This window comes from Urocitellus parryii, chromosome 2, assembly GCF_045843805.1.
Source record: "Urocitellus parryii isolate mUroPar1 chromosome 2, mUroPar1.hap1, whole genome shotgun sequence".
NCBI classification, from domain to species: Eukaryota; Metazoa; Chordata; class Mammalia; order Rodentia; family Sciuridae; genus Urocitellus; species Urocitellus parryii.
Genome location: NC_135532.1, coordinates 132514940 through 132538625, shown reverse-complemented (window position 1 = coordinate 132538625; position 23686 = coordinate 132514940). Strand labels below are relative to the sequence as shown.

At 37.3% G+C, this 23686-nt stretch overlaps 1 protein-coding gene across 5 annotated transcripts in view; it reads right to left on the bottom strand.

The window, feature by feature from the left end:
- The window catches only part of Fndc3b (fibronectin type III domain containing 3B), a 335107-nt gene that overhangs the window by 140285 nt on the left and 171136 nt on the right, over positions 1-23686 (bottom strand). For 4 of the 5 annotated variants that reach the window (XM_026394977.2, XM_077795313.1, XM_026394979.2 and 1 more), the window contains exons 5-6: positions 3940-4183; positions 51-341 (exon numbers count right to left, since the gene is read on the bottom strand). In XM_026394977.2, coding sequence (XP_026250762.1) covers positions 51-341; positions 3940-4183 — 535 coding nt within the window. The remainder of the gene's footprint in view (positions 1-50; positions 342-3939; positions 4184-23686) is intronic. The other variant, XM_026394980.2, reaches the window with a different exon arrangement.

The following is a 23686-nucleotide window of genomic DNA, read 5'->3' as shown; positions in this document are numbered from 1 at the left end:
AAGATGGCTCCTTTGGGATGATTTATTCCTCATGGCTGTGGTCATATTACCTTGCAAGTCTGAATCATTTGACTTTGGACTGCTCCTTGCTCGCCGTTCTGTTTTCTTGATTCCTGGCCCGCCACCGCTGCCGCCTCCCCCTCCTCCGCCGCCTCCACCACTGTGACCCTTCCCGTAGCCATTGTATACTGTTGTGCAGTTGCTTTTGTAGATGGATGAAGGAGGGCTATTGAGGCGGTTCTGGCGGTCAATCTGGCGGTCCTTCAGTTTTTTGTGCGGAGGCTTGCTGTACTGGTCTTCTCGGGTAATGTAGCTTGACATTCCATAGAGTGGTATAATTTCTAAAATGGATGGGTGTGACAAATGCAAGCTCAGCCCATATTTTCAATAATAAATGATTAAAAGGTCAAATGACCTGATCCCTGAAGAAGTCTAAAGTACATTTTTATAAAAAATGTTTAAGAAAACGCTATATACATTGTACATGTTTAAAACATTCCTGTTTGTTTCTAACAAATCAATAAATAATCAATTATTAATGACCACATGGCATGTTTAGCTAGGCACAGTGTCTCACGCCTGTAATCCCTGCATCTTAGGAGGCTGAGACAAGAGGACTGCAAGTTTGAGGCTGGCCTCAGCAATTTAGGGAAGATCTAGGAAATTTAGTGAGACCCTGTCTCAAAATAAAAGACAAAAAGAGATGAGGGTTCTTCTCCAAGTTAAAAAAAAGAAAAAAAAAACACACATACACATACAAAAAGACCATATGGCATGTTTAGAAATTTTCCATAAACTATGGAGACAAACAAAAAAGACAAAGTTGTCCTCAAAGAGTTTGTATTCTAGTTAAATTTATAATTCAGTTTTATTTGCCTGTCAAAATGGTTTTAACAGTTGCAATTCATGAAAAGGATAGTCAAACTACCCTTTGAAAAACATGTAGTCAGAATCAAGATATCTAAATGAATATTTATCCTTATAGACAGAATAGTATTACTACTGGAAGGTGCACAGCAACCAGAATATAAGGAGTTATTTGCAGCATTCAGAAAAGCCAAAATTGAAGAAAACTGTTAAAATAATACAATGAGAAATTGCCATTAAAAACAAAACAAAAAATGGAATCAGGACAAAGTTCAAGGACAAAGCGTGAGGCAAAGATAAGCCATCTTGGCCATCTGGTGCCAGGGAGGTGTGGTCTCAAACTGCTCTTCTGCAGTAATCCAAGGCAAAGCAGAAGTGGGTTGCTCCCTGACTTCATTATGTGTATTTTTAAGTGGCTCAAAAAGAAAATGGGAATCTGCAATATAATCTTAGGATCTTAGAGAGATATTTATCTTAAATCTATATTTTTAAATCAATGTGAAATTATCTATAGGCATCAACAGAAACAACAATGGAGCTGGGCATGGCAGCACATGCCTTTAATTCTAGTAACTGGAAGCTGAGGCAGGAGGATATCAAGTTTGAGGGCAAGCTGGGCAACTGAATGAGACCCTGTCTCAAAATAAAAAATAAAAGGGGCTGGAGATGTAGTTCAGTGATAAAGCACCCCAGGTCCAATCTTTACTTTCAAAATAAAGGACAGTGTGTAACAAAGACACTGGGTCTTACATCTTTATAAGAAAAAAGAGCCTCCCATAAAGTATCCACATAAACCACCATCCAACCCTGAACACTTCTGCAAATAAAAAGGAAGAACTCCCCATACCCTTCAACTGGGACTTGCCCCAGGAATATATGGATACCTGTCTAATTTAACAACTGATATTTCAATTGTTCCGTGGTAAAATTCTATTTTTTCTTTTCTTTTTGTTCACACAGTTAAAGGAAAAAAATTTTATATTGTCACAAGACAATCAATTTGCAGTAGAAAAATGTGTAAGAACACACACAGACCTACATATATATTCAAATAAACTACACCAAAATACACCAGATGAATGATAAACATTTTTAAATGCTACAATGCATCCCACTTGAGATTCACAATATTCACCATGGACACATAATAATTTAAAACATCTTAACAACTTTCTACACTCTTATCACTTAGTAAATTAATGTTTAATTTGCCATTTTTAGGTATACACATCAAGAACTAAGAAAATACATAAATGACTTTTTAAAGGGACTTTGTTTCACTGCTGTCTTTAGTTCGATTAAGGAACTTTTACTTGTAAATTATTGCTGTTATTTTAATGAAATCAGAACAAAACACACGAAGAAAGGAACAGACTATGCAATTTTTGGTTTAATTCTAATAGTGATTTAAGTCACAGTATTACTCTGCCTAAAAATGCAAAGATTACTTATAATAACTAATCAAATACTACATAAATAGTTGGTAAACGGTATTGTTTACGGTATAATGAAAAGAAAATAGTTTGTATATTTTCAGTGCTACTATAATTTTAATGTTTTTGATGCCAGGTTGGTTAAATCCATGGATGTGCAACTATGTGAAAGGTTGAATATGCTTGTCAATTTTTAAAACTTAGAGGATTTTTGTGTATTCTCACTCAAAATAAATATTCCTTTTTATGTTCAAAAGAGAAAAAAAAGGCAAAGGACACCTTTTACAAAAATGGCATTCTGCTAATAAGCTAAAATAAGGCAAGTCAGAAGAGCATGATCAAGGGGGAAAGTCAATAGCCAAGGTGCTTCCTAATGTTACCGCAGCTTGGATCCAGCTAGACAATTCTAACTCTCCAATATTTAATATTTACTGTGTCAAAACAGTGACTACGTTTTTTGAAAGTTAACTTAATTGTTTTTCTGTAAGTGTTTCTGTTTTATATGCCCACTCCCTGATGGGTTTGTTTATGTCACTAGGCAAAAAAGATCAAATTACTGAAAAAATTATTGATGCAGCTGGCGCTACTGATTTTGTGTTTTGCTATCATTTTCTCACACCTTGATTTTTCTGAATTATGCTAAATTTCTGACTACCTTAAAAAAAATTCTATCCCTAAATTACAAGAGTACATTTCACCTGAAATACTCATCTCAAATTTTTCTTTCTATAATAAGAAAAAAAAACTGGAATGTGAGATGAATATATAGGAAAAAAATTGAGAAGAGAATTGGTATTGATAGGAGAAAGCAAGATAACTTGTTCAAAAATTATACAACGTAACAAGTATTTCTCATCCAATTTACCTGAACCAATCTAATAGGTGTTTAAAGCCATAAAATGTTTCAATTCACAGAAGAAAATCATTTTGCAAAGTCTTAAAAGGTTAAAGTCTAATTTTTACCTCAATTATCTGGGTTCCATTTTGATAGAGAAGAGCTTAGACTAAAGCAACATCAAGACCAAAACTTTAAAAAGGCATCTCGGTAGCTCAGAGGCTCTTTTCATGGCAAGATAAGCATTTGCCTAACAACCAGGGAACTGTGGCTGCACTAATGGTTAGTCTCGAAATAAAAGCAAGTTCTGGCGGGCCACGTCAACAGCCGGGGAATTTACGAGTTCTGCCAAGACAGATCTTTGGGGAAACCAAAAGGATATTAAGACTTCACAATCCTCTAACATTGGAAATAGGGCACAAAACACTTCAATTTCCCTTCTACTGCTAGCCCATACCAATGCCAAAGAAATACTGTGCCACAGTTCTGCCTCGGGCCATTCTTACATAAACACAGGAGAACAGGACACAGAAACATATGAGACAGATCACTGGTTCTTCTAAAGAAGTGGCTATTCCATTCCTTGGTCTTTGTGGGGTTGAAAAATTGGGAAAACTGTGGGAATGTGGGGAAATTGAGAGAAAGAAAGAGGGCTGCAGCCCATAATATAATCATTCCAAGACACAATTCAGGACAATGGAAGCTGGGAATTTCCCATGAGCTGCAGACCAGATAGATAGCTTATGAGTGCTAAGTGTTGTAAACAGTTTCAGCAGCTCCTGGAGCCAGCAATAATCTACTCACCTTGCTCGCCATATATTGTCGGGGGAAGGTGATGCTGAGGAAAAAACTGAGGCGGCATGTCTCCAGGTCCAGTAACAGGTGGGTAGTAAGCCGTGTGCGAGTTATGAATGAAATGCGGATGGTGGGTCAGGTAGGGGGGCAGGTGGTGGGTTGGAGACATGGCTGAGGGGTAGCTTGGGGGATAACACTCGGGAGACTGGGGTGTCACCACCACCCGGCGGACTCCAGTACTGTCTTCAATCACCTAAAGAAAAAGCCAAAAGAGAAAATATAGTATACATTATTTGTTATGAACATATACGGAATTAATAATTTGTTCATTTTATTCTTCATTCTCCTATTCAAAAAAAGTATGTTATATTCTGATTTTTGTAATTCATCTACTCATAATGAGATTTAAAATGAGTTCTAGCAGTGATAACATTTAACTATTAAAATGTGCAAAAACAAACTATCAATCATCTAATTCTGACTTACAAAACTTATCAAGGAGACCAACAGCTTGATAACAAATCTTGTTTGTTGGTTTTGGTGGTGCTGCGGATTGAACCCAGGGCCTTGTGCATTCGAGGGAGGCACTCTACCAACTGGGCTATATCCCCAGTCCCACAAACATTTTTGTCATAAACTTTTCACCAGCTTCATTCTAAGACAAGTGAACATGTGTGCTTAAATTGATTTTAGGAGTAATTCTGAATGTACCTATCAGCTCACTGGTTTTCTAAAAAGAGGCTTCTTTCTGGGTGTTAGGAACATGTTTCCAGGGCTATGCTTCCAGATGTACCCAATAGCATTCTACCCCATTCCTGCTTTAATATGCAACATAAGGGCTTTAGGAAACAAAAGGAATATTAGTGTCACAAGCCACACAAGTGCCCTAAAACACCATTTAATCTGGGGATTAAGGATGTGGATGAAATGAATGGATTCTGACCAATGAAAAAGTTGAGCAATCCCAAATCAGGATGGACACTTTTGCTCCCAAGTTGTCCAGAAGCTATAGTGAGTGCCGGGAAGGGCAGTAATGTGAAGGGCAAGTCTGATACGAGGAAAGTGAGGTGATCAACACTCTATCCACACTTCCTCTGAATGTTTTTCAACTCACTCAAGGAAGGCAATTAAGGCAGTGTGAGACCAACACTTACTGCCTCTGTGGCCAGCATCATGCTAACTGCTCAAAGTGTAAACAATTTTGGTAAAACTCAAGAAAAGAAAGAGTGACTGCAACTGACACCATAATTAAAGGCAAAGCTGTAGGGTGTGTACATAGGAGGGCATGGGAGGACAGAATCAGGAAAGGTTTCAAGGACCTCAAGGAATTGTAGGACTGAGACAGCTGAGAGAATGGCCCTCAGAATAGATCCCTGCAGAGTACACTTGGGGGGCAGAAGGTGTGGCTCAGTGGTAGAGGACTGCCTAAGATATCCAAGGGTCTAGGTTCAATGCCCAGTACTGCAAACATTAGAAACAGAATAAACTTGCAAGCCAAGAACAGGCCACTGAGGAGACACACCAATATCAATCCTTGAAGACAATCACTCTGACAGGAAGTTTGGTTTTTTAAAATTTTTTTGTTTTTTCTTTCTTTTTAAATAAAAAGTCTGAAAATTGAGCCTGTATATTGAAATAAATTCCTCATTACACTTCAGGAGGTTGATTATAGGCCAAAATAAAATGACTTAATCATGTCTAACAACAACAATAAACTATACTTAGGCTCATTTTTTAAAATATTCCTGAAGCCAAATTGGCAAGTCTATCACTGTTTAGTCTATATTTTAGTGTACAAGTGATAAGTTTAGCTTGAATTAACAGCCATTCATTTTATCCTAAGAAAATAAAAGTTTTTGTATTTTAACATAAAAGTTCTCACTATGTTAACATTTCCTCAAATAAAATAATATTAACTCCTTAAAATTTAGATTCTAAATCAAAGCTTACTCAAGACAACTTTTACTATGTTCTCTAATACATGTAACCTCTTCTGGGCCTTCACAAACTAATTATTTATGAATTAATTTATAAATGCATCTATAAATGCATAAATAAATGCATTTATAAATTAACTTATAAATGCACAGATGCTAATTTACCACAGCATATGAAATGTGTTTAAAGCATGACATTGGAAATTCTTATGCATGTATTGATAGTTAACACAAAGTACCTTCTTTTCTGTGTAAAATGTGAGTGGAAATATACTGTTTGGTAGAACATTCTGCATGATTTTAGTATAAATATGTTTTGTATTATTCTTACCATCTGATACAAACATGCATTATTCTAGTGTCTTTTTTCCCCTTCTCTACCTTCCACTAGTTATTAAGAAAAATGTAATGTATATTCCGGATATTTCTCTTTCGTGAGATCTTAATCCAATCCTAGAAGATCACAGAAGCAAAATATCTGTTTTCTACAGGCATACAATCTTTTTTTTTTTTTTTTTAAAGAGAGTGAGAGGGGAGAGAGAGAGAGAGAGAGAGAGAGAGAGAGAATTTTTAACATTTATTTTTTAGTTCTCGGCGGACACAACATCTTTGTTGGTATGCGGTGCTGAGGATCGAACCCGGGCCGCACGCATACCAGGCGAGCGCGCTACCACTTGAGCCATATCCCCAGCCCGGCATACAATCTTTTTTATTTCAATAAATTAAGTGTCCAATAGTCAACCAGGTGCATAGACTTCACTGATGTAATAAAACAGAAACAGAGCTCACATTTAATATGAAGAAGATCTTCTTGTACTTGTAAACAAAGGTAGTTAAAATGATAAAAATAAATTATTTACATAGTATCATATGATCTCTCCCTGTGCCTCCCCTCCTTTCCTTTTCTTTCGTACCAGGGATCAAACCCAGGAGTGCTTAATCACTGAGCCACATCCCAGCCACCCCCCTCCCTTTAAAAAAAAATTATTTAGAGACAAGATCTTGCTAAGTTGCTTATGAACTCATTAAGTTGCTGAGTCTAGCCTTGAACTTGAGATCCCCCTTCCTCAGCCTCCCAAGCCTCTGGGATTACAGGCATGCACCATCATGCTTATCTTATATAATTTCTGACTTACTGTAACAAAGTGCTTTTTAAAAAAAGCACTAAGAAAAATTAAAGTGCTTTGTCAAAAAGCACTAAGAAAAAATTACAATCAAGAGGAAAAAAAGAAACAAAAATGAAGATGTGGAGCCATACGATTATCTTTTACTACTGTATTTTGTAAGAATACTTGTACTACTTAAAAAATTAATAAATGCCAATCTGAGGGATAAATTACCCTTAACACACACACTGAAAAGTTCCCAGTTAGAAAATTTAAGTAGCTTCTGAAACCACAAATTGCCTGCACACATAAAAAGTGTTTTGACAGTCCCATTTCTAATTATCTTAAATTATTCCATGGTGTTTGTGAATGTACTCACACATGTACACACACAATGGGAAACTTTCAGAAACCTGCTCTTATCAAACTCGGACCTATACAAAAAAGCCAAAAGTATATATTAATATTTTGCTTACTGTTCTTCTATAACATAAATTGCAACATATTTTAGTTATCAAATTCAGTTGTGAACTACGCCTAAGGAGATTTTGCTTTTGTTATGCAGGAACAATCATAATGCACAAAAGAATAAGTGACTTAGAAAATAGTGGCAATAACATTTTCATAAAGATGGTTCATAAGTAAATATATTATTATATTTTAGAACTTAGACATCTGAAAGAGTTCAGTCCAAAAATCCTGAGGCAACAAGACTTCAATCTTCTTAAATGACTATGGAAGAGACAGATTCATTTCCCTCTTCGATGAATGAAATTGTAACAATTTCCAGAGGCAGACAAGTCACCTGTATTCAATTCAGCAATTATTTCCTGACACTATGTGCTAAGCACTGAATAGTCAATGATGAAAAAAGTAGGTGCTAAGCAGTAAGACTCATCTACAGAGCCTGAGAAAAATAAAAAGGGAAAAATTAGACTAAGTCCTAGTAAGTCAGATGCAAGGCTCTGTGACTCAACAGAACCGTCACTCATGTACCTTCTCTGGAGAGGCATAGAACCTTGAAAAAGATCACTGAGCTAAGTTCTCAGACTGCCACCCATTATGGGACTGAATTGTGTCCCACTTACCCAAAAATTCATGTTGAAGTCCTGATGCTCAGTGCCTTAGAAAGTGCCTTTTGAAGAGTAATTAAGGTAAAACAAGGTCACAGGAATGAGCTCTCATCCAGTGTATGACCACCATCTTTATAAGAGGAGATTAGACATACCAAGACAGGGGAAGACCATGTGAAGACACCAAAGAAACACAACCATCTACATGTCTGGTGACAGGCCTTAGAAGAAACCAAACCTGCCCACCACCTCAACCTCAGACTTCCAGCCTCCAGAACTAAGAAAATTTATGTTGTGTAAGCCAGACCAAGCCTGTGGGATTCTGTTCTGGCAGCCCAGGCAAACTAATATACCACCTATCAGAGCCTCAGAGGATGAAGGCTGAATCTAAGGTTCTCCTAACTTAAGTTCTACAAGCCTTGCGTGCTTTTAAAAACAAAACACAACAACAAAAAACCATCTCTCTTTTAAAAAAGGGATGCACTTATCCTCCCTAATTCTCAAGCTAATCAAGAAAGTCAGCCTGATGGCAAGTAGCAGTGGTTTGATTCTTTATCATATCTTGTTCATTTCTGTAAGCATTTACTGAAAATCTTGTATAGTGTTCTTGCTATCCTTGGCCTAGATACTAGGATAAAACAGCTAGAGAAGAAAGCATAAAGGATAGACAAGGATAATCTTTCTCTTAACTCATACAAGTATGATCGAGAGAACCAACAGAATAGCCTGGAAACAAGAGCAAGAGGGGACAGAAGAGGAGCCCTGTGGGATGGTAGCTGAGGGAGGAACTCATCTAACTTCCCTACCTACCTGAGAATGAGGCATTAGCATCCCATTTTACATAAAGCAGAACTAAAGCAGAACAGCAGGATTAAAATGTCTGTCTTCCTAAGTTATAGAGCCAGGTTTTCACTCTGGTCTGTATACTCTTGTTTTCATTCTGTGTAGAATTATACAGAAGGTAGGGATGATGAGCAGTAAATACTAACAATCAACTGTTGAGAATTGGGGTATGTGAGTTATTAAGAGATGTGAAAGGATTCAGGAAACAGCCAATATTTATTGACTGCCTACTACTGTGCTTTAATACCCTCTACCTGAAAGGAGTCAGAACACGTTCAGTTCCTGGAACAGTGCCTGACACAAAATAATGGCAAAATCTTACCACCAATTATTAATATCAATGTTACCATCTCATTACATCCTTCCAAACAATCAGTGAGGCAAATACGGTTATATTTATCCCCATTTTAGAAGTAAAAAGAATGAAGCTCAGGGAAGTCAAGCTAACTTGCCTAAAAACAGAGCCTTCCGGAGGAAAAATAAATTTTGAGCCCAAGAACTAAAATCAATCTTATAAAAAAGCATCTGTTCCAAGTGTCTTTTCTTAGCTAAAAGAGAAGGTAGTTCCCCTTTCTGAAATGGAATGTTCCACAGGAATTTTAATAAACTCCTTAGCTTCTGAAACTCTTTCCTTCAACTCTGATTGGGCTGCAAAAACCACAAGAATCAAAACAGAAGCTTAAAGGGCAGGAGGCAAAGACAAATTTTAAAAACCTGCCCTGGATTGGTCAGGGATGATCCAGGATGCAGGCACAGCAGCCTCTGCAGGTAGACACACATGAACCCACAAACATGGACACAGCATGCTGTGCAGCGCAGCCAGTCTGTGGGAGTAGCAAGGCACACAGCGTGAGCTGCCAGAACACAGAAAATTGGGGCCATGTGAGTTTATGAAAATCAGCTAAGCTGCATTCCTAACTGCTGCCAATCTGTCTGAAGGGGGCTCCAGGCCCTTCCAGGAAGTGAAGGTATCTTAGAAAACAGCCAGCATGCAAGCAGTGAGCAAAGAGAAGAAAAAGGTCAGTCAACTTAATACAGTTCCACGGCTGTCAGACAGGTAGGCAGCAAGTCCAGGGTTCACCCAATTGGATGGGTGCTCCTTTCCCACCCAGCACCTCTCTCCTGCAGCCTGGATCTGCTCCCCAATTCAAAGTCAAGTCCCTCAAAAGCAACTGGGACCATAGAAGGCATCCAATAAATTCTGGTAAAATAAATAAATGAAAAAAAACTCCTCCCCCTAAAAAATTAAAAAAAAAAATAATGTTAATCTACTTTAGATTTGACATGTGCCAACAATATTAACACATTCATTATCAAGTTTTGCCCTGTAACTCAGGTAAATAGCTGGCATTCTACTCTAAAATTTCAGATAATCTTGGAGCTGGGATGTAGTTCAATGGTAGAACACCTTCCTGGCATGTTTGAGGTCCTTGGTGTGATCCCCAGCACTATTTAAAAAAAAATAAAATTTTGATACTCTAAGCCCAGCAAATTATATATTTGTCACAAATATTTATACAGAAAGACCACATATGTCTAGCATAAGATCTACTTTATTCCCATATAAGACTAAGCAGTTTATCCGTCACCGACCAAGAGTAAAAAAGCCACAGCTCTCACTTTCTCTATCTTCACTAACCGCCCCCACCCCTGCATTTCCTAATATTTTTACAGTATACAAGAGGCAAAGCAAGGGTGTTCTTCATGTTGGATAGAGATTTGAAAAATGAGGACTACAGCTTCCCTAGCCAATTGATTCCTTTCTACTACTGTGGATCAAACTTCCACCACCATCACCTCAGACCTATAAGAAGTGGGGAAATTTAGAATAAAAGCATGTTCACAAAGCAGCAAAACAGTGATAGGAGCAAACAGTCAAGCGTTTTATTTTACAGATGAAGTTCAAGTTATTTGGATTAAAATGGTCTTACCCTCATCTCCTGACAAGAATTTGTCTTTGTTTTTTATTTGTTCTTTATAGTTTTACATGATAGTAGAATATATTTTGACATATACATACATGGAGTATAACTTGCCATTCTTGTAGTTGTACATGATGTGGAGTTTCACTGGTTGTATATTCATATATGAACAGAGGAAAGTTATGTCTGATTCATTCTATTCCCTGCCCCCTATTCCTTCCCTTCATTCCCCTTTGTCTAATCCAATAAACTTCTATTCTTTATCCCTCACCCCACACACACATACTTTTCTGTCTTTTAAAATTTAATGGTTAAGGGATGGGATTTTTGGCTAAGTGGTAGAGCACTTGCCTAGCATGTGAAGCACTGGGTTCGATTCTCAGTTCCACATTAAAAAATATATATATTGTGTCCAAGTACAGGTAAAAATATTTTTAAAAGAGTTCAAGTTGTTAAAACTGTGAAATGGTTAACACTAATGAGATAATATTTTGTCTTTCAAATGTCTCATTATCATTCATTCATCGAGAGGATAAACCCTCTAAGTTTAGGACCACTTTCTTTTGCCACAGGACATGCTTATATTTGTACCCAAATGGCAAGACAACTGATTGGTGATGTTTGTAGGTTTGTAAAAGCCCTTTCATAATAACAAAGGATTATCTAGTAGAGCAGCTACAAGTTGATTATACATACTCTCTCCTGAATCAAGAAGAGAAAGTTTCTTCAAAGCTTCTATTACTTTTCTCAAACAGTTCTTGCTTATGGTTAAGTTAAAACATCCAATCTTCATAGGTAATTGAAGCTAAGGTTTTAGGCAATTAGTTGATTGATGAATGACAGAAGGTCCCAAAACTTTTAAAGTACACACTCATACAATACGAACAAAGCTTTAAACTTCTCATTGGTGCTTAATTTTCAACCCACACACCTCCAGGTAATGGCTAAGGTATGTACTGAGGGTGGAATGGTGACACAATGGAGTGTCACCAGCAGAAAGCTCTGTGATGCTGAAGAGAGGGAAGTACAAGCATATACCCTCAATGCTTCTGGACATGAATCTCATACACAGGCTTATTTCAGAGATGATGAGGATGAGGAGACACCCCCTAAATGGTGATCCCTCCTCTTTGGGCTTTACACATGCAAACACACTTACCCACTTAGAAAAAGGCTGAGCTTCTATTCATACTCATGTTAAGTTTTTAATTTGGCAAAAGGACAACTAGGGCACATAAGTGAAATCACCTCCAAGCACTCTACTAGACACATATGACTCTTTCCAGGTGCTATTATCCATAGATTATTCCAGGATTCCTAATAAAAATCTCCAAGGGCTGGAGGGGGGGGGGCATGCTATCTCTTTGGCCCACTACTTCAGAGCATTATATAATAGAATAGTTGAGGGGTTAATATAGTCAGTTACTAAGATATTCCCAATAAAGAAGGAAGCCCAGCAAAGACACACCTTATGACGGTGCAGACCCCCAGCTGGCTAGCACAAGCTCCTCTTTTACCAGCTGTCCAGACTACAGGATCCCATGGGGAGAGACACACAGACATAGACACACCAGTTGAGGGTCAAGCCTTCTCAAGATAATGCAGAGAACCAAGAGACCTCTTCTCAAAGTAGGAACTTAAGAAAAATGTAGCACTAAAAACAAAATAGCAAATCAATCAATTTGGTATGAGAATCAAAGGTGGCAGACAATAACAACTCCTACAATTTGTACATCACTTTAATAGTTTATATAGTGTTTGACATAGAACCTAATTAATATTAATAACTCAGATGACTTCTAACATGGTAACATCATAGTCCTAAAGTCTAGATGAAGACTCTTCAGGAGTGATTAACCTAAGGTCAGTTAAGTGGGTAAAAACTTTCACAGTGAGTGGAAATACCACACTATTTCTATCATACTTTACTGCATAACGTGCACCTGAATATGAAAAACAACAAAAAGGCAAATTAGAAGATCAAAAATCAAACCCAATCTTTCAAACACGTGGCATATTAGAACACTGGACAAGTGGTACTCTTGAAATGGAGATCCTAATGATCAGGACACACACTGGACAAGTAGAAAAAATTACAATCACAATTTCAATCAACAATAAAACAGGCAAAATAATAACAACAATAATTTTAAAACAGGGAAATTATTTCTGACTAACTGGAAATGCTGTTTAAAAGGAACAGAATACCTGTCAGGTGACGAAGAGCAAACAGAGATCTGATGGTTTAACTTGTGCCCAACTAAGTTGTCTTTGAGATATGAACAGTGGGAACCTGCAGTACCTCTCCATTAATCAGCACACAAGGGTTGCCAATCACATCTTTTCAGTCCAGCTTCTCAGGCACACTCATATCCTTGGCAACTAGGCTGATTACTCAAGGGATACCAATACAAGGCACAGAGCCTTCCATAGTTGACCCACCAGGCAACCAACATAGTCCTCAGTATATTATCTACACATCTTCAGGGAATATGTTATCTTTCAAGATTTTCACAGCTATCTGGCAGTTTTGATAATCTCTCCCAGAGAAGGACAAAGCTGTACCATTCAAGAAACTAAGGAAAAGACAAGGCTGAGAGATTTGATCAAGATTACCTAATAAGCACATAGTAAAACCTAAGTCTAGAACACTTTGAAACTCATGCGTTTTCTATTCCTGCACTATCCCACTCTGATGAAGAGACTAGGTACAAGGCATCAGGAAATCAACAAATAGGGCCATGCCTTTCCCAGGGACAGGCAGCACCACAGTCCTCCGTTTCAAGTGTACCACTATTTCACCAACTGGGGCCCTGACTAGATTAGATAGTCTTAAATGGGTCCATGGAATCCTAGCTCTTGAGGGTAAGAAGGACTGAATGGGCAGAACAGCATGAATAGAGCAGAATCACCTAATTTTAGATTAGAAAATAAACTCAGATATCCTCAAATGTTTTCCTTTTCTCTCCTCTCTCCAAACGATAAAAACGACTCCAGCTAGCCAGCTAAAATTTGATAAATGCCTATGGTGAGCTGGGCACCCTTCAAGGAACTGGAGATCCTAATGATCAGGACACACAAATTCCCTGCTCTTGTATAAGACAGATAATGACTGAGTAAACCAACAAGTGATACACACAAATAACTTAATATTCCCCATAGAGCCCCACTGGAGCCCATGTTTCCTCCTGCTAATCCTGTGTTCTAATATGTCACAATGCCAGGATCTTAAAAACAAAGGAGAGAAATACAAGAGAAAATGTTGAGCAGGGAGACAGGAGAAGGCACAAAAAGGAGAAACTTGCACAATACTTGGAATGGAGGGAATATTTAGGACATTTCTTTAATTTAGCATTGCCAACCCTGTCTGTAATCACTTCTCAAGACAAAATAAATGGAAAATAAAATTGCTCAAATCCACTGATAATGCTCTTTTCTACAGACCCCTCCCTTGTCCCCACCAACATCACACTGTACACTGTGGAACATTTTCCTAACTTCCTATAGAAAAAAACAATTCCTTCAAAGGACTGAAAGTTGTCACAGCCTGCAATTGCAAAGGGGAGCAGTTGAGTTTGATGCTTTAGCTTAGCTGATGTGGCTGAGCAAACTGGGGACAGCACTGGATGACTTTCATCTAGCTGGCTCCGTTATTTCTCCACAGGAGCTTCTGCTTTCCAGCCAACTCTTCAAACTGTCTCTACTGGAGAATAACCAATCAAATCACATTTGAAATGCATTTTTTTTTCAATATACATATCTTGTCTCTCCATGGCCAGGAGAAACAGAATTTCAACAGGTACTGACCTCCCAAACGATGGATTGAGGTAAAAAATGTACCTCTCTTGCAGCAAGAAAAATACTTATTTTGACTGTTCTCCAAAGTTTTGGGGTTACATCAGTTAATCTGAAAAAAGAAGAATGACTTCCCAAATGGCAGATCATTAACTTGGATATTCTACCTTTTCTTTTCAGATGCTTTTGTAATCTTTGAAGCTTTTCCTATAGAATTGGAAAAATGTAACATAAATTACTATGAAATCATGGAAAATAAAATTCAGTGCATCTGCTTAAGAAACTTTTACATATAAATTATTCAGAGAGTTAATGATGGAGGTGGGGAGAACCACAATAACCATGGCCAATGTAAAATGAAAAGGAAAAATTTGCTTCATGCCATGTGATATATTTTTAGGAAGGCAAGTCCCTGCCAAACTTACACTGGATTTGTTGTAACATAGTCTTTTTTAATATAATACCTCTTACTGAACCCATACCACAATTCTCTTAATTTTTACTTCTTCCACATCAAGAAGATATTCACATATATAGAAAAAGAACTGTAAAAGTCCCACAGGAGGGGCGAAGGTGGAACCTGAAGCAAGTCCTTCCAAGTACAGCCATGTTCTTCCCAGCTGGCCTACTAGTCCTGTTCATTTGCAGTTTCCACCCCAATCACACTCCAAATGTGTTTACATGGAGGAGATGATGACTGTGACATAGTCAACTACATCCAGGCTTACCTAAATCTATTCCCTCATAGACGAAAAAAATCACCCTCTCTTTTTCTCTCAAGCTTAAAAGGTCAAGTTAGTTTTCCCTTGAACCTTCCTCAACCTCCCAATCCAACAAAAATAAAGCACGAAACACATTCACACTTAACATAGAAAGACCACTGAATCCAAAGAGAAAGATTCCTCTTCTCCTGCCCCAAGTTGGGGGTACCTTTAAGAACTATGGTTCAGTTCTTTTGTCATAAGAAACAAAGACTGCAGTTACCTTGCAACTCTATTAAACTCTAGGAGATTGTCTTAAAGTAGGTTTATCTGCTCTTATTGACATTAAGATTTTGTCAAATTTATTTGACAAAAGGGCTTTAGTTACTTAAATTTGCTATTATCAAGAATTTTTCCATTGGCTTAGTTACCAACATCTTTAATTGTTCACTTGCCTCCCTCTTAATTTTCTTCAATGACAGACCATCCCATTCATGATAGCTGCTGTCTGAGTATTAGAGATAAGCAGGCACACCACACACCCACACTGCCAGAAAGTAATACATCCATCAAGACAGGCCCTGCTGCTGAGATCACATCAGATCACATGAGATCACATCAGAGCAGGAAAGAAATCAGTATAATCGGAAATGCCTGGTTTGCAATCCTGGCTCTAGTCAGGGCCTCAGCTTCCTCATCTATAAAGTTAGGCTGATGAGAAATAGAGACATAACTAATTCATTTAGCATGGTGCACAGAATACACAGTAAGTACTACAACTGTTACCAAAAAGAATAGCAAGAAAGTAAGTGGGGCCAGCTGACTCATTATTTGCCAATTCGTAAATGGGACAAGTGACTGCCTCTTCTTTTCTTAACAGCTTTATTGAAATATAGTTTTATACCATCAAATCCACACTTTTAGTAGAGTTTAGTACATTACAGAATTAAATGACCACTATCTACTTTCAGAACATTTTCATCACCCCAAAACAAATACTCTACCCATTAGCAATTGGTCACTCCCATTATTCCCTCTCTCAGCTCTGGCAACCATTAATTCTCAATGGATTTGCCCACCATGAACATTTCATATAAATGGAATGATGCAATATGCAACTTTTGTGACTGAATGACTTTTTTTTCACTTAATATGTAGTCTTCAAAGTTTCTCCATTTTTCGGCATAAATCTGCAATTCATTCTTTCTTATGGATGAATAATCACTATATAGATATATCACATTACACTTACCCAAGTGCCCTTTGAAGCTCAAAATTTTCCAAATAAGTTGATAGAAAACTGGACTGCTCCCACTTTGAGGTTATTATGAATAATGCTGCTATGAATATTCATGTACAAGTTTTTACATGGTCAGGTTTTCCAGTCCTCTTGGTTACATAACTAGGAGTACAACTGTTGGGTCATATGGTAACTCTATATTTAACCTTTGAGAAATTGCCAGAATGTTTTCCAAAGTAGAAACACATATTGACCACACACAGTGAGTATATGAATATTCCAATTTTCCTATCTCCTCAACAACAGGTGTTAGATTTCTTTTTTTTTTTAAACTATAGCCATCTTACTAAGTGTGAAGTACACTGCATGGTAGTTCTGATTTGCATTTCTTTGATGGCTAATGAGTTGAACATCTTCTTTTTCTCCCCTACTCCCCAAATACTGAGGACTGAACCCAGGGTCACTACCACTGAGGTACATCCCCAGCCATTTTTAATTTTTATCTATCTATCTATTCATTTATTGAGACAGGGTCTGGTTAAATTACCCAGGCTCTTGCCACAGCTTCTTGAACGTATGGGATTACAGGTATGAGCCGCAGCCACTGAGCATCTTTTCAAGTATTGATTGGCTACTTCTATATCTTCTTTGGAGAAATAGCTACTCCAAGTCCTTAGCGCATTTTGTGTTGTCTTTTTATTCTTCAGTTAGAAGAGCTCTTCGTATATTCTAGACACAGGTCTCTTCTTTCATATATGATTTGCACATACTTTCTCTCATTCTATGAGTTTGCTTTTCATTTTTTTATAGTGCCCTTTGAAGCACAAAATTTTCCAATTTGGACACATGCCAAATTTATCTATTTTTTCTTTTGCTGCTCATGCTTTTGCTGTCACATATAAGAATCCATTGCCTAATCTAAGGTTATAGAATTTTACTCCTAAAGTCTTGCAGTTTTAGTTCTCATATTTATAATGTTTTAATTTTTGCATATGACGTGAAGATTCAACTTTATGCTTTTTGCACATGTCAATCAATATCCAGTTGTCCCAGCGCCATTTGTTGAAGATTACTTTTTCCTCCACTGCATTATCTTGGCACTCCTCTCTCTTTTAAATACATATGCACAGCATTTCAATACTTGCAGGTATAGATCAGTCTGATCTTGTTGTTTTACAGCTCTAAGGAACTACATTGCTATACTTGAGCCTATAAATCTTTGAAACATACATATGAACCTCTCCTTCACACTCATGCACTGCTTAAGGACAATTCTGAGAAATGCATCATTAGACAATTTTATCACTGTGTATAAGAGTATACTTATACCACCAAGTATGATGTCACAAGTGGATACAGTCTTCCAGGACTGCCATTGTTTATGCAAACTGTCACTGTCCAAAATGTTGTGTGACACAAGAATGTATGTAAGCTTCAACAATAATGTTTATTGTGTACTATGTGCCAGGCAGTATTTTAGATACAGAGATACAATCCACATGAGGCAATAAGAGTTCTTGGGAATGATTATGAAAAACACTGTTTTCCATGACAGAGATGGGGACAGATTGCTTCGAAGGTGCCAAAAGATTTTAATTTTGTGACTCTTTACACAACTGCATAACAACAATATATTCCACTCCTCAGATCTCCTAGTGATGACAAGTCTCCTGTGACATTTTATACTTGGTTCTACCCTCCTTGTTTTTTTGAATTGTGTTTGCTACCAGTTTTAAAGATGTTGTACACACATCAGATTGGCTTCTCAATTCAGTTTTCTCCACATTAACAATGTTTTTCTCAAATACGTTGCTATGACATGGCACTAAACATAATATCTGTCACTGCCACTGAAAGTCAATAAACTCTGGGCCCATCTTCTGGTTAAGAAGCTCAATTAAAACAGTTGTGCATGTGTCTACAGACTTCCTATTCTTGTTGTTTAGTGGAACAAAAATGTTGCATTTTTACTATTCCTTCTAGCATTTTCTGCTATAATCATCAACTGGGAAGTGTCACCATGCTTCCACCATCGGTTTTTATTTTTTTTAGTTGTAGTTGTACACAATACCTTTATTTTATTTATTTATTTATTTATTTATTTATTTATTAATTTTTATTGGACGTTCATAACATTACATAGTTCTTAATACATCATATTACACGGTTGATTCACGTGGATTATGAACTCCCGCTTTTACCCCGTATACAAATTGCTGTATCACATCAGTTTCCCTTCCATTGATTGACATATTGCCTTTCTAGTTTCTGATGTATTCTGCTGTCTGTCCAATTCTCTACTATCCCCCCTCCCTTCCCCTCCCCTCCCCTCCCCTCCCCTTTTCTCTCTCTACCCCTTCTACTGTAAATCATTTCTTCCATTTGTATTATCTTGTCTTGCCCCTCCTTTCCTCTTATATGACATTTTGTATAACCCTGAGGATCGCCTTCCATTTCCATGCAATTTCCCTTCTCACTCCCTTTCCCTCCCACCTCTCATCCCTATTTAATGTAAATCTTATTCTCAAGCTCTTCGTCCCTGCCCTGTCCTTGTTTACTCCCCTTATATCAAAGGAGTCATTTGGTATTTGTTTTTTAAAGATTGACTAGCTTCACTTAGCATAATCTGCTCTAATGCCATCCATTTCCCTCCAAATTCTATGATTTTGTCGTTTCTTAATGCAGAGTAATACTCCATAGTATATAAATGCCACATTTTTTTTATCCATTCATCTATTGAAGGGCATCTAGGCTGGTTCCACAGTCTTGCTATCGTGAATTGAGCTGCTATGAACATCGATGTAGCAGTGTCCCTGTAGCATGCTCTTGTTAGGGCTTTAGGGAATAGACCGAGAAGGGGAATAGCTGGGTCAAATGGTGGTTCCATTCCCAGCTTTCCAAGAAATCTCCATACTGCTTTCCAAATTGGCTGCACCAATTTGCAGTCCCACCAGCAATGAACAAGAGTGCCCTTTTCCCCGCATCCTCTCCAGCACTTATTGTTGTTTGACTTCCTAATGGCTGCCAGTCTTACTGGAGTGAGATGGTATCTTAGGGTAGTTTTGATTTGCATTTCTCTGACTGCTAGCGATGGTGAGCATTTTTTCATGTACTTATTGATTGATTGTATGTCCTCCTCTGAGAAGTGTCTGTTCAGGTCCTTTGCCCATTTATTGATTGGGTTATTTGTTATCTTATTGTCTAATTTTTTGAGTTCTTTGTATATTCTGGTTATTAGGGCTCTATCTGAAGTGTGTGGAGTAAAGATTTGTTCCCAGGATGTAGGCTCCCTGTTTATCTCTCTTATTGTTTCTTTTGCTGAGAAAAAACTTTTTAGTTTGAGTAAGTCCCATTTGTTGATTCTATTTGTTAACTCTAGCGCTATGGGTGTCCTATTGAGGAATTTGGAGCCCGATCCCACAGCGTGTAGATCATAACCAACTTTTTCTTCTATCAGATGCCGTGTCTCTGATTTAATATCAAGCTCCTTGATCCATTTTGAGTTAACTTTTGTGCACGGCGAGAGATAGGGATTCAGATTCATTTTGGTGCAAATGGATTTCCAGTTTTCCCAGCACCATTTGTTGAAGATGCTATCCTTCCTCCATTGCATGCTTTTAGCCCCTTTATCAAAAATAAGATAGTTGTAGTTTTGTGGATTGGTTATTGTGTCCTCTATTCTGTACCATTGGTCCACCCGCCTGTTTTGGTACCAGTACCATGCTGTTTTTGTTACTATTGCTCTGTAGTATAGTTTGAAGTCTGGTATCTCTATACCGCCTGATTCACACTTCCTGCTTAGTATTGTTTTTGCTATTCTGGGTCTTTTATTATTCCATATGAATTTCATGATTCTTTTATCGATTTCTACAAGATATGCTGTTGGGATTTTGATTGGCATTGCATTGAACTTATATAGGACTTTTGGTAATATCGCCATTTTGATGATGTTGGTTCTGCCTATCCATGAGCAGGGTATATTTTTCCATCTTCTAAGGTCTTCTTCTATGTCTTTCTTTAGGGTTCTGTAATTTTCATTGTATAAATCTTTCACCTCTTTTGTTAGGTTGATTCCCAAGTATTTTATTTTTTGGGGGGATATTGTGAATGGAGTAGTTGTCCTCATTTCCGTTTCAGAGGATTTGTCGCTGATATACAGGAATGTCTTTGATTTATGCGTGTTGATCTTATATCCTGCCACTTTGCTGAATTCATTTATTAGCTCTAATAGCTTCTTTGTAGACCCTTTTGGGTCTGCTAGGTATAGAATCATATCATCTGCAAATAGTGATAATTTAAGTTCTTCTTTTCCTATTTTTATGCCTTTAATTTCTTTCGTCTGCCTAATTGCTCTGGCCAGTGTTTCGAGGACTATGTTGAACAGAAGTGGTGAGAGAGGGCATCCCTGTCTTGTACCAGATCTTAGAGGAAATGCCTTCAATTTTTCTCCATTCAGAATGATGCTGGCCTGTGGCTTATCATAGATTGCTTTTACAATGTTGAGGTATGATCCAGTTATCCCTAATTTTTCTAGAGTTTTGAACATAAAGGGATGCTGTACTTTGTCGAAAGCTTTTTCTGCATCTATCGAGATGATCATATGGTTCTTATTTTTAAGTCTATTGATGTGGTGGATAACATTTATTGATTTCCGTATATTGAACCAACCTTGCATACCAGGGATGAATCCTACTTGATCATGGTGTATAATTTTTTTGATATGTATTTGAATCCGATTCGCCAGAATTTTATTGAGGATTTTTGCATCAAGGTTCATTAGAGATATTGGTCTGTAGTTTTCTTTCTTTGAAGTGTCTTTGTCTGGTTTCGGAATCAGGGTGATGTTGGCCTCGTAGAACGAATTTGGAAGTTCTCCCTCCTTTTCTATTTCCTGAAATAGCTTGAAAAGTATTGGTGTTAGTTCCTCTTTAAAGGTTTTGTAAAACTCTGCTGTATACCCATCCGGTCCTGGGCTTTTCTTAGTTGGTAGTCTTTTGATGGTTTCTTCTATTTCCTCTATTGTTATTGGTCTGTTTAGGTTGTCTACGTCCTCCTGACTCAGTCTTGGCAGATCATAAGACTTAAGGAATTTATCTATGCCTTCACTATCTTCTATTTTATTGGAGTATAAGGATTCAAAATAATTTCTGATTATCATCTGTATTTCTGAAGTGTCTGTTGTGATATTGCCTTTTTCATCCCGTATGCTAGTAATTTGGGTTCTCTCTCTTCTTCTCTTCGTTAGCATGGCTAAGGGTCTGTCAATTTTATTTATTTTTTCAAAAAACCAACTTTTAGTTTTGTCAATTTTTTCAATTGTTTCTTTTGTTTCAATTTCATTAATTTCAGCTGATTTTAATTATTTCTTGCCTTCTACTTCTTTTGCTGTTGATTTGCTCTTCTTTTTCTAGGATTTTGAGATGAAGTATGAGATCATTTATTTGTTGGTTTTTTGTTTTTTTGAGGAATGAACTCCAAGCAATGAATTTTCCTCTTAGAACTGCTTTCAATGTGTCCCATAGATTCCGATAAGTTGTGTCTGTGTTTTCATTTGACTCTAGGAATTTTTTAATTTCCTCCTTAATGTCTTCTAGAACCCATTGATCATTAAGCAACCTATTGTTCATTCTCCAGGTGATGCTTGATTTTTCCTTCCTTCTTTTATCATTGATTTTCAGTTTCATTCCATTATGATCAGATAAGATGCATGGTATTATCTCCACCCCTTTATATTGTCTAAGAGTTGCCCTGTGACATAATATATGGTCTATTTTTGAGAAGGTTCCATGTGCTGCTGAGAAAAAAGTGTAATTACTTGATGTTGGGTGGTATAGTCTATATATGTCAATTAAGTCTAGGTTATTAATTATGTTATTGAGTTCTATAGTTTCCTTATTTAACTTTTGTTTGGAAGATCTGTCCAGTGGTGAGAGAGGTGTATTAAAGTCTCCCATGATTATTGTATGGTGGTCTATTAGACTCTTGAACTTGAGAAGCGTTTGCTTGATGAACATAGCAGCACCGTTGTTTGGGGCATATATATTTATGATTGTTATGTCTTGTTGGTGTATGGTTCCCTTGAGCAGTATGAAGTGTCCTTCTTTATCCCTTTTGATTAACTTTGGCTTGAAATCTATTTTATTAGATATGAGTATGGACACTCCTGCTTGTTTCCGCAGTCCATATGAGTGGTATGATTTCACCTTCAGTCTATGAATATCTTTTCCTATCAGATGCGTCTCCTGTAGGCAGCATATTGTTGGGTCTTGTTTTGTGATCCATTCTGCTAGCCTGTGTCTCTTAATTGGTGAGTTTAAGCCATTAACATTTAAGGTTATTATTGAGATATGATTTGTTCTTCCAGCCATATTTGTTTATTGATGTTACTAAACCTGGTTTGTTATCCTCTTTGACTACTTTCCCCCCTTTACTGTCCTACCTCCCATTGTTGGTTTTCAATGTTATTTTCCATTTCTTCTTCCTGTAATGTTTTGCCAAGGATTTTTTGAAGAGATGGTTTTCTAGCTGCGAATTCTTTTAACTTTTGTTTATCATGGAAGGTTTTAAATTCATCTTCTATCCTGAAGCTTAATTTCGCCGGATACACGATTCTTGGTTGGAACCCATTTTCTTTCAGTGTTTGAAATATGTTATTCCAGGATCTTCTAGCTTTCAGAGTCTGTGTCGAGAGATCAGCTGTTATCCTGATTGGTTTACCCCTAAATGTAATCTGCTTTCTTTCTCTTGCAGCTTTTAAAATTCTCTCCTTATTCTGTATGTTGGACATCTTCATTATAATGTGTCTAGGTGTGGATCTCTTATGATTTTGCACCATCGGCGTCCTGTAGGCTTCTAGGATTTGGGATTCTGTCACATTCTTCATGTCTGGGAAGTTTTCTTGTATTATTTCACTGAATAGATTGCTTAATCCTTTGGTTTGGAGCTCTGTGCCTTCCTGTATCCCAATGACTCTTAAGTTTGGTCTTTTGATATTATCCCATAGCTCTTGAATGTTCTGCTCATGGTTTCTTAGTAGACTTGCTGAGCTATCTATGTTCTTTTCAAGTTGAAATACTCTGTCTTCATTGTCTGATGTTCTATCTTCTAAGTGATCCACTCTGCTGGTAGTATTCTCAATT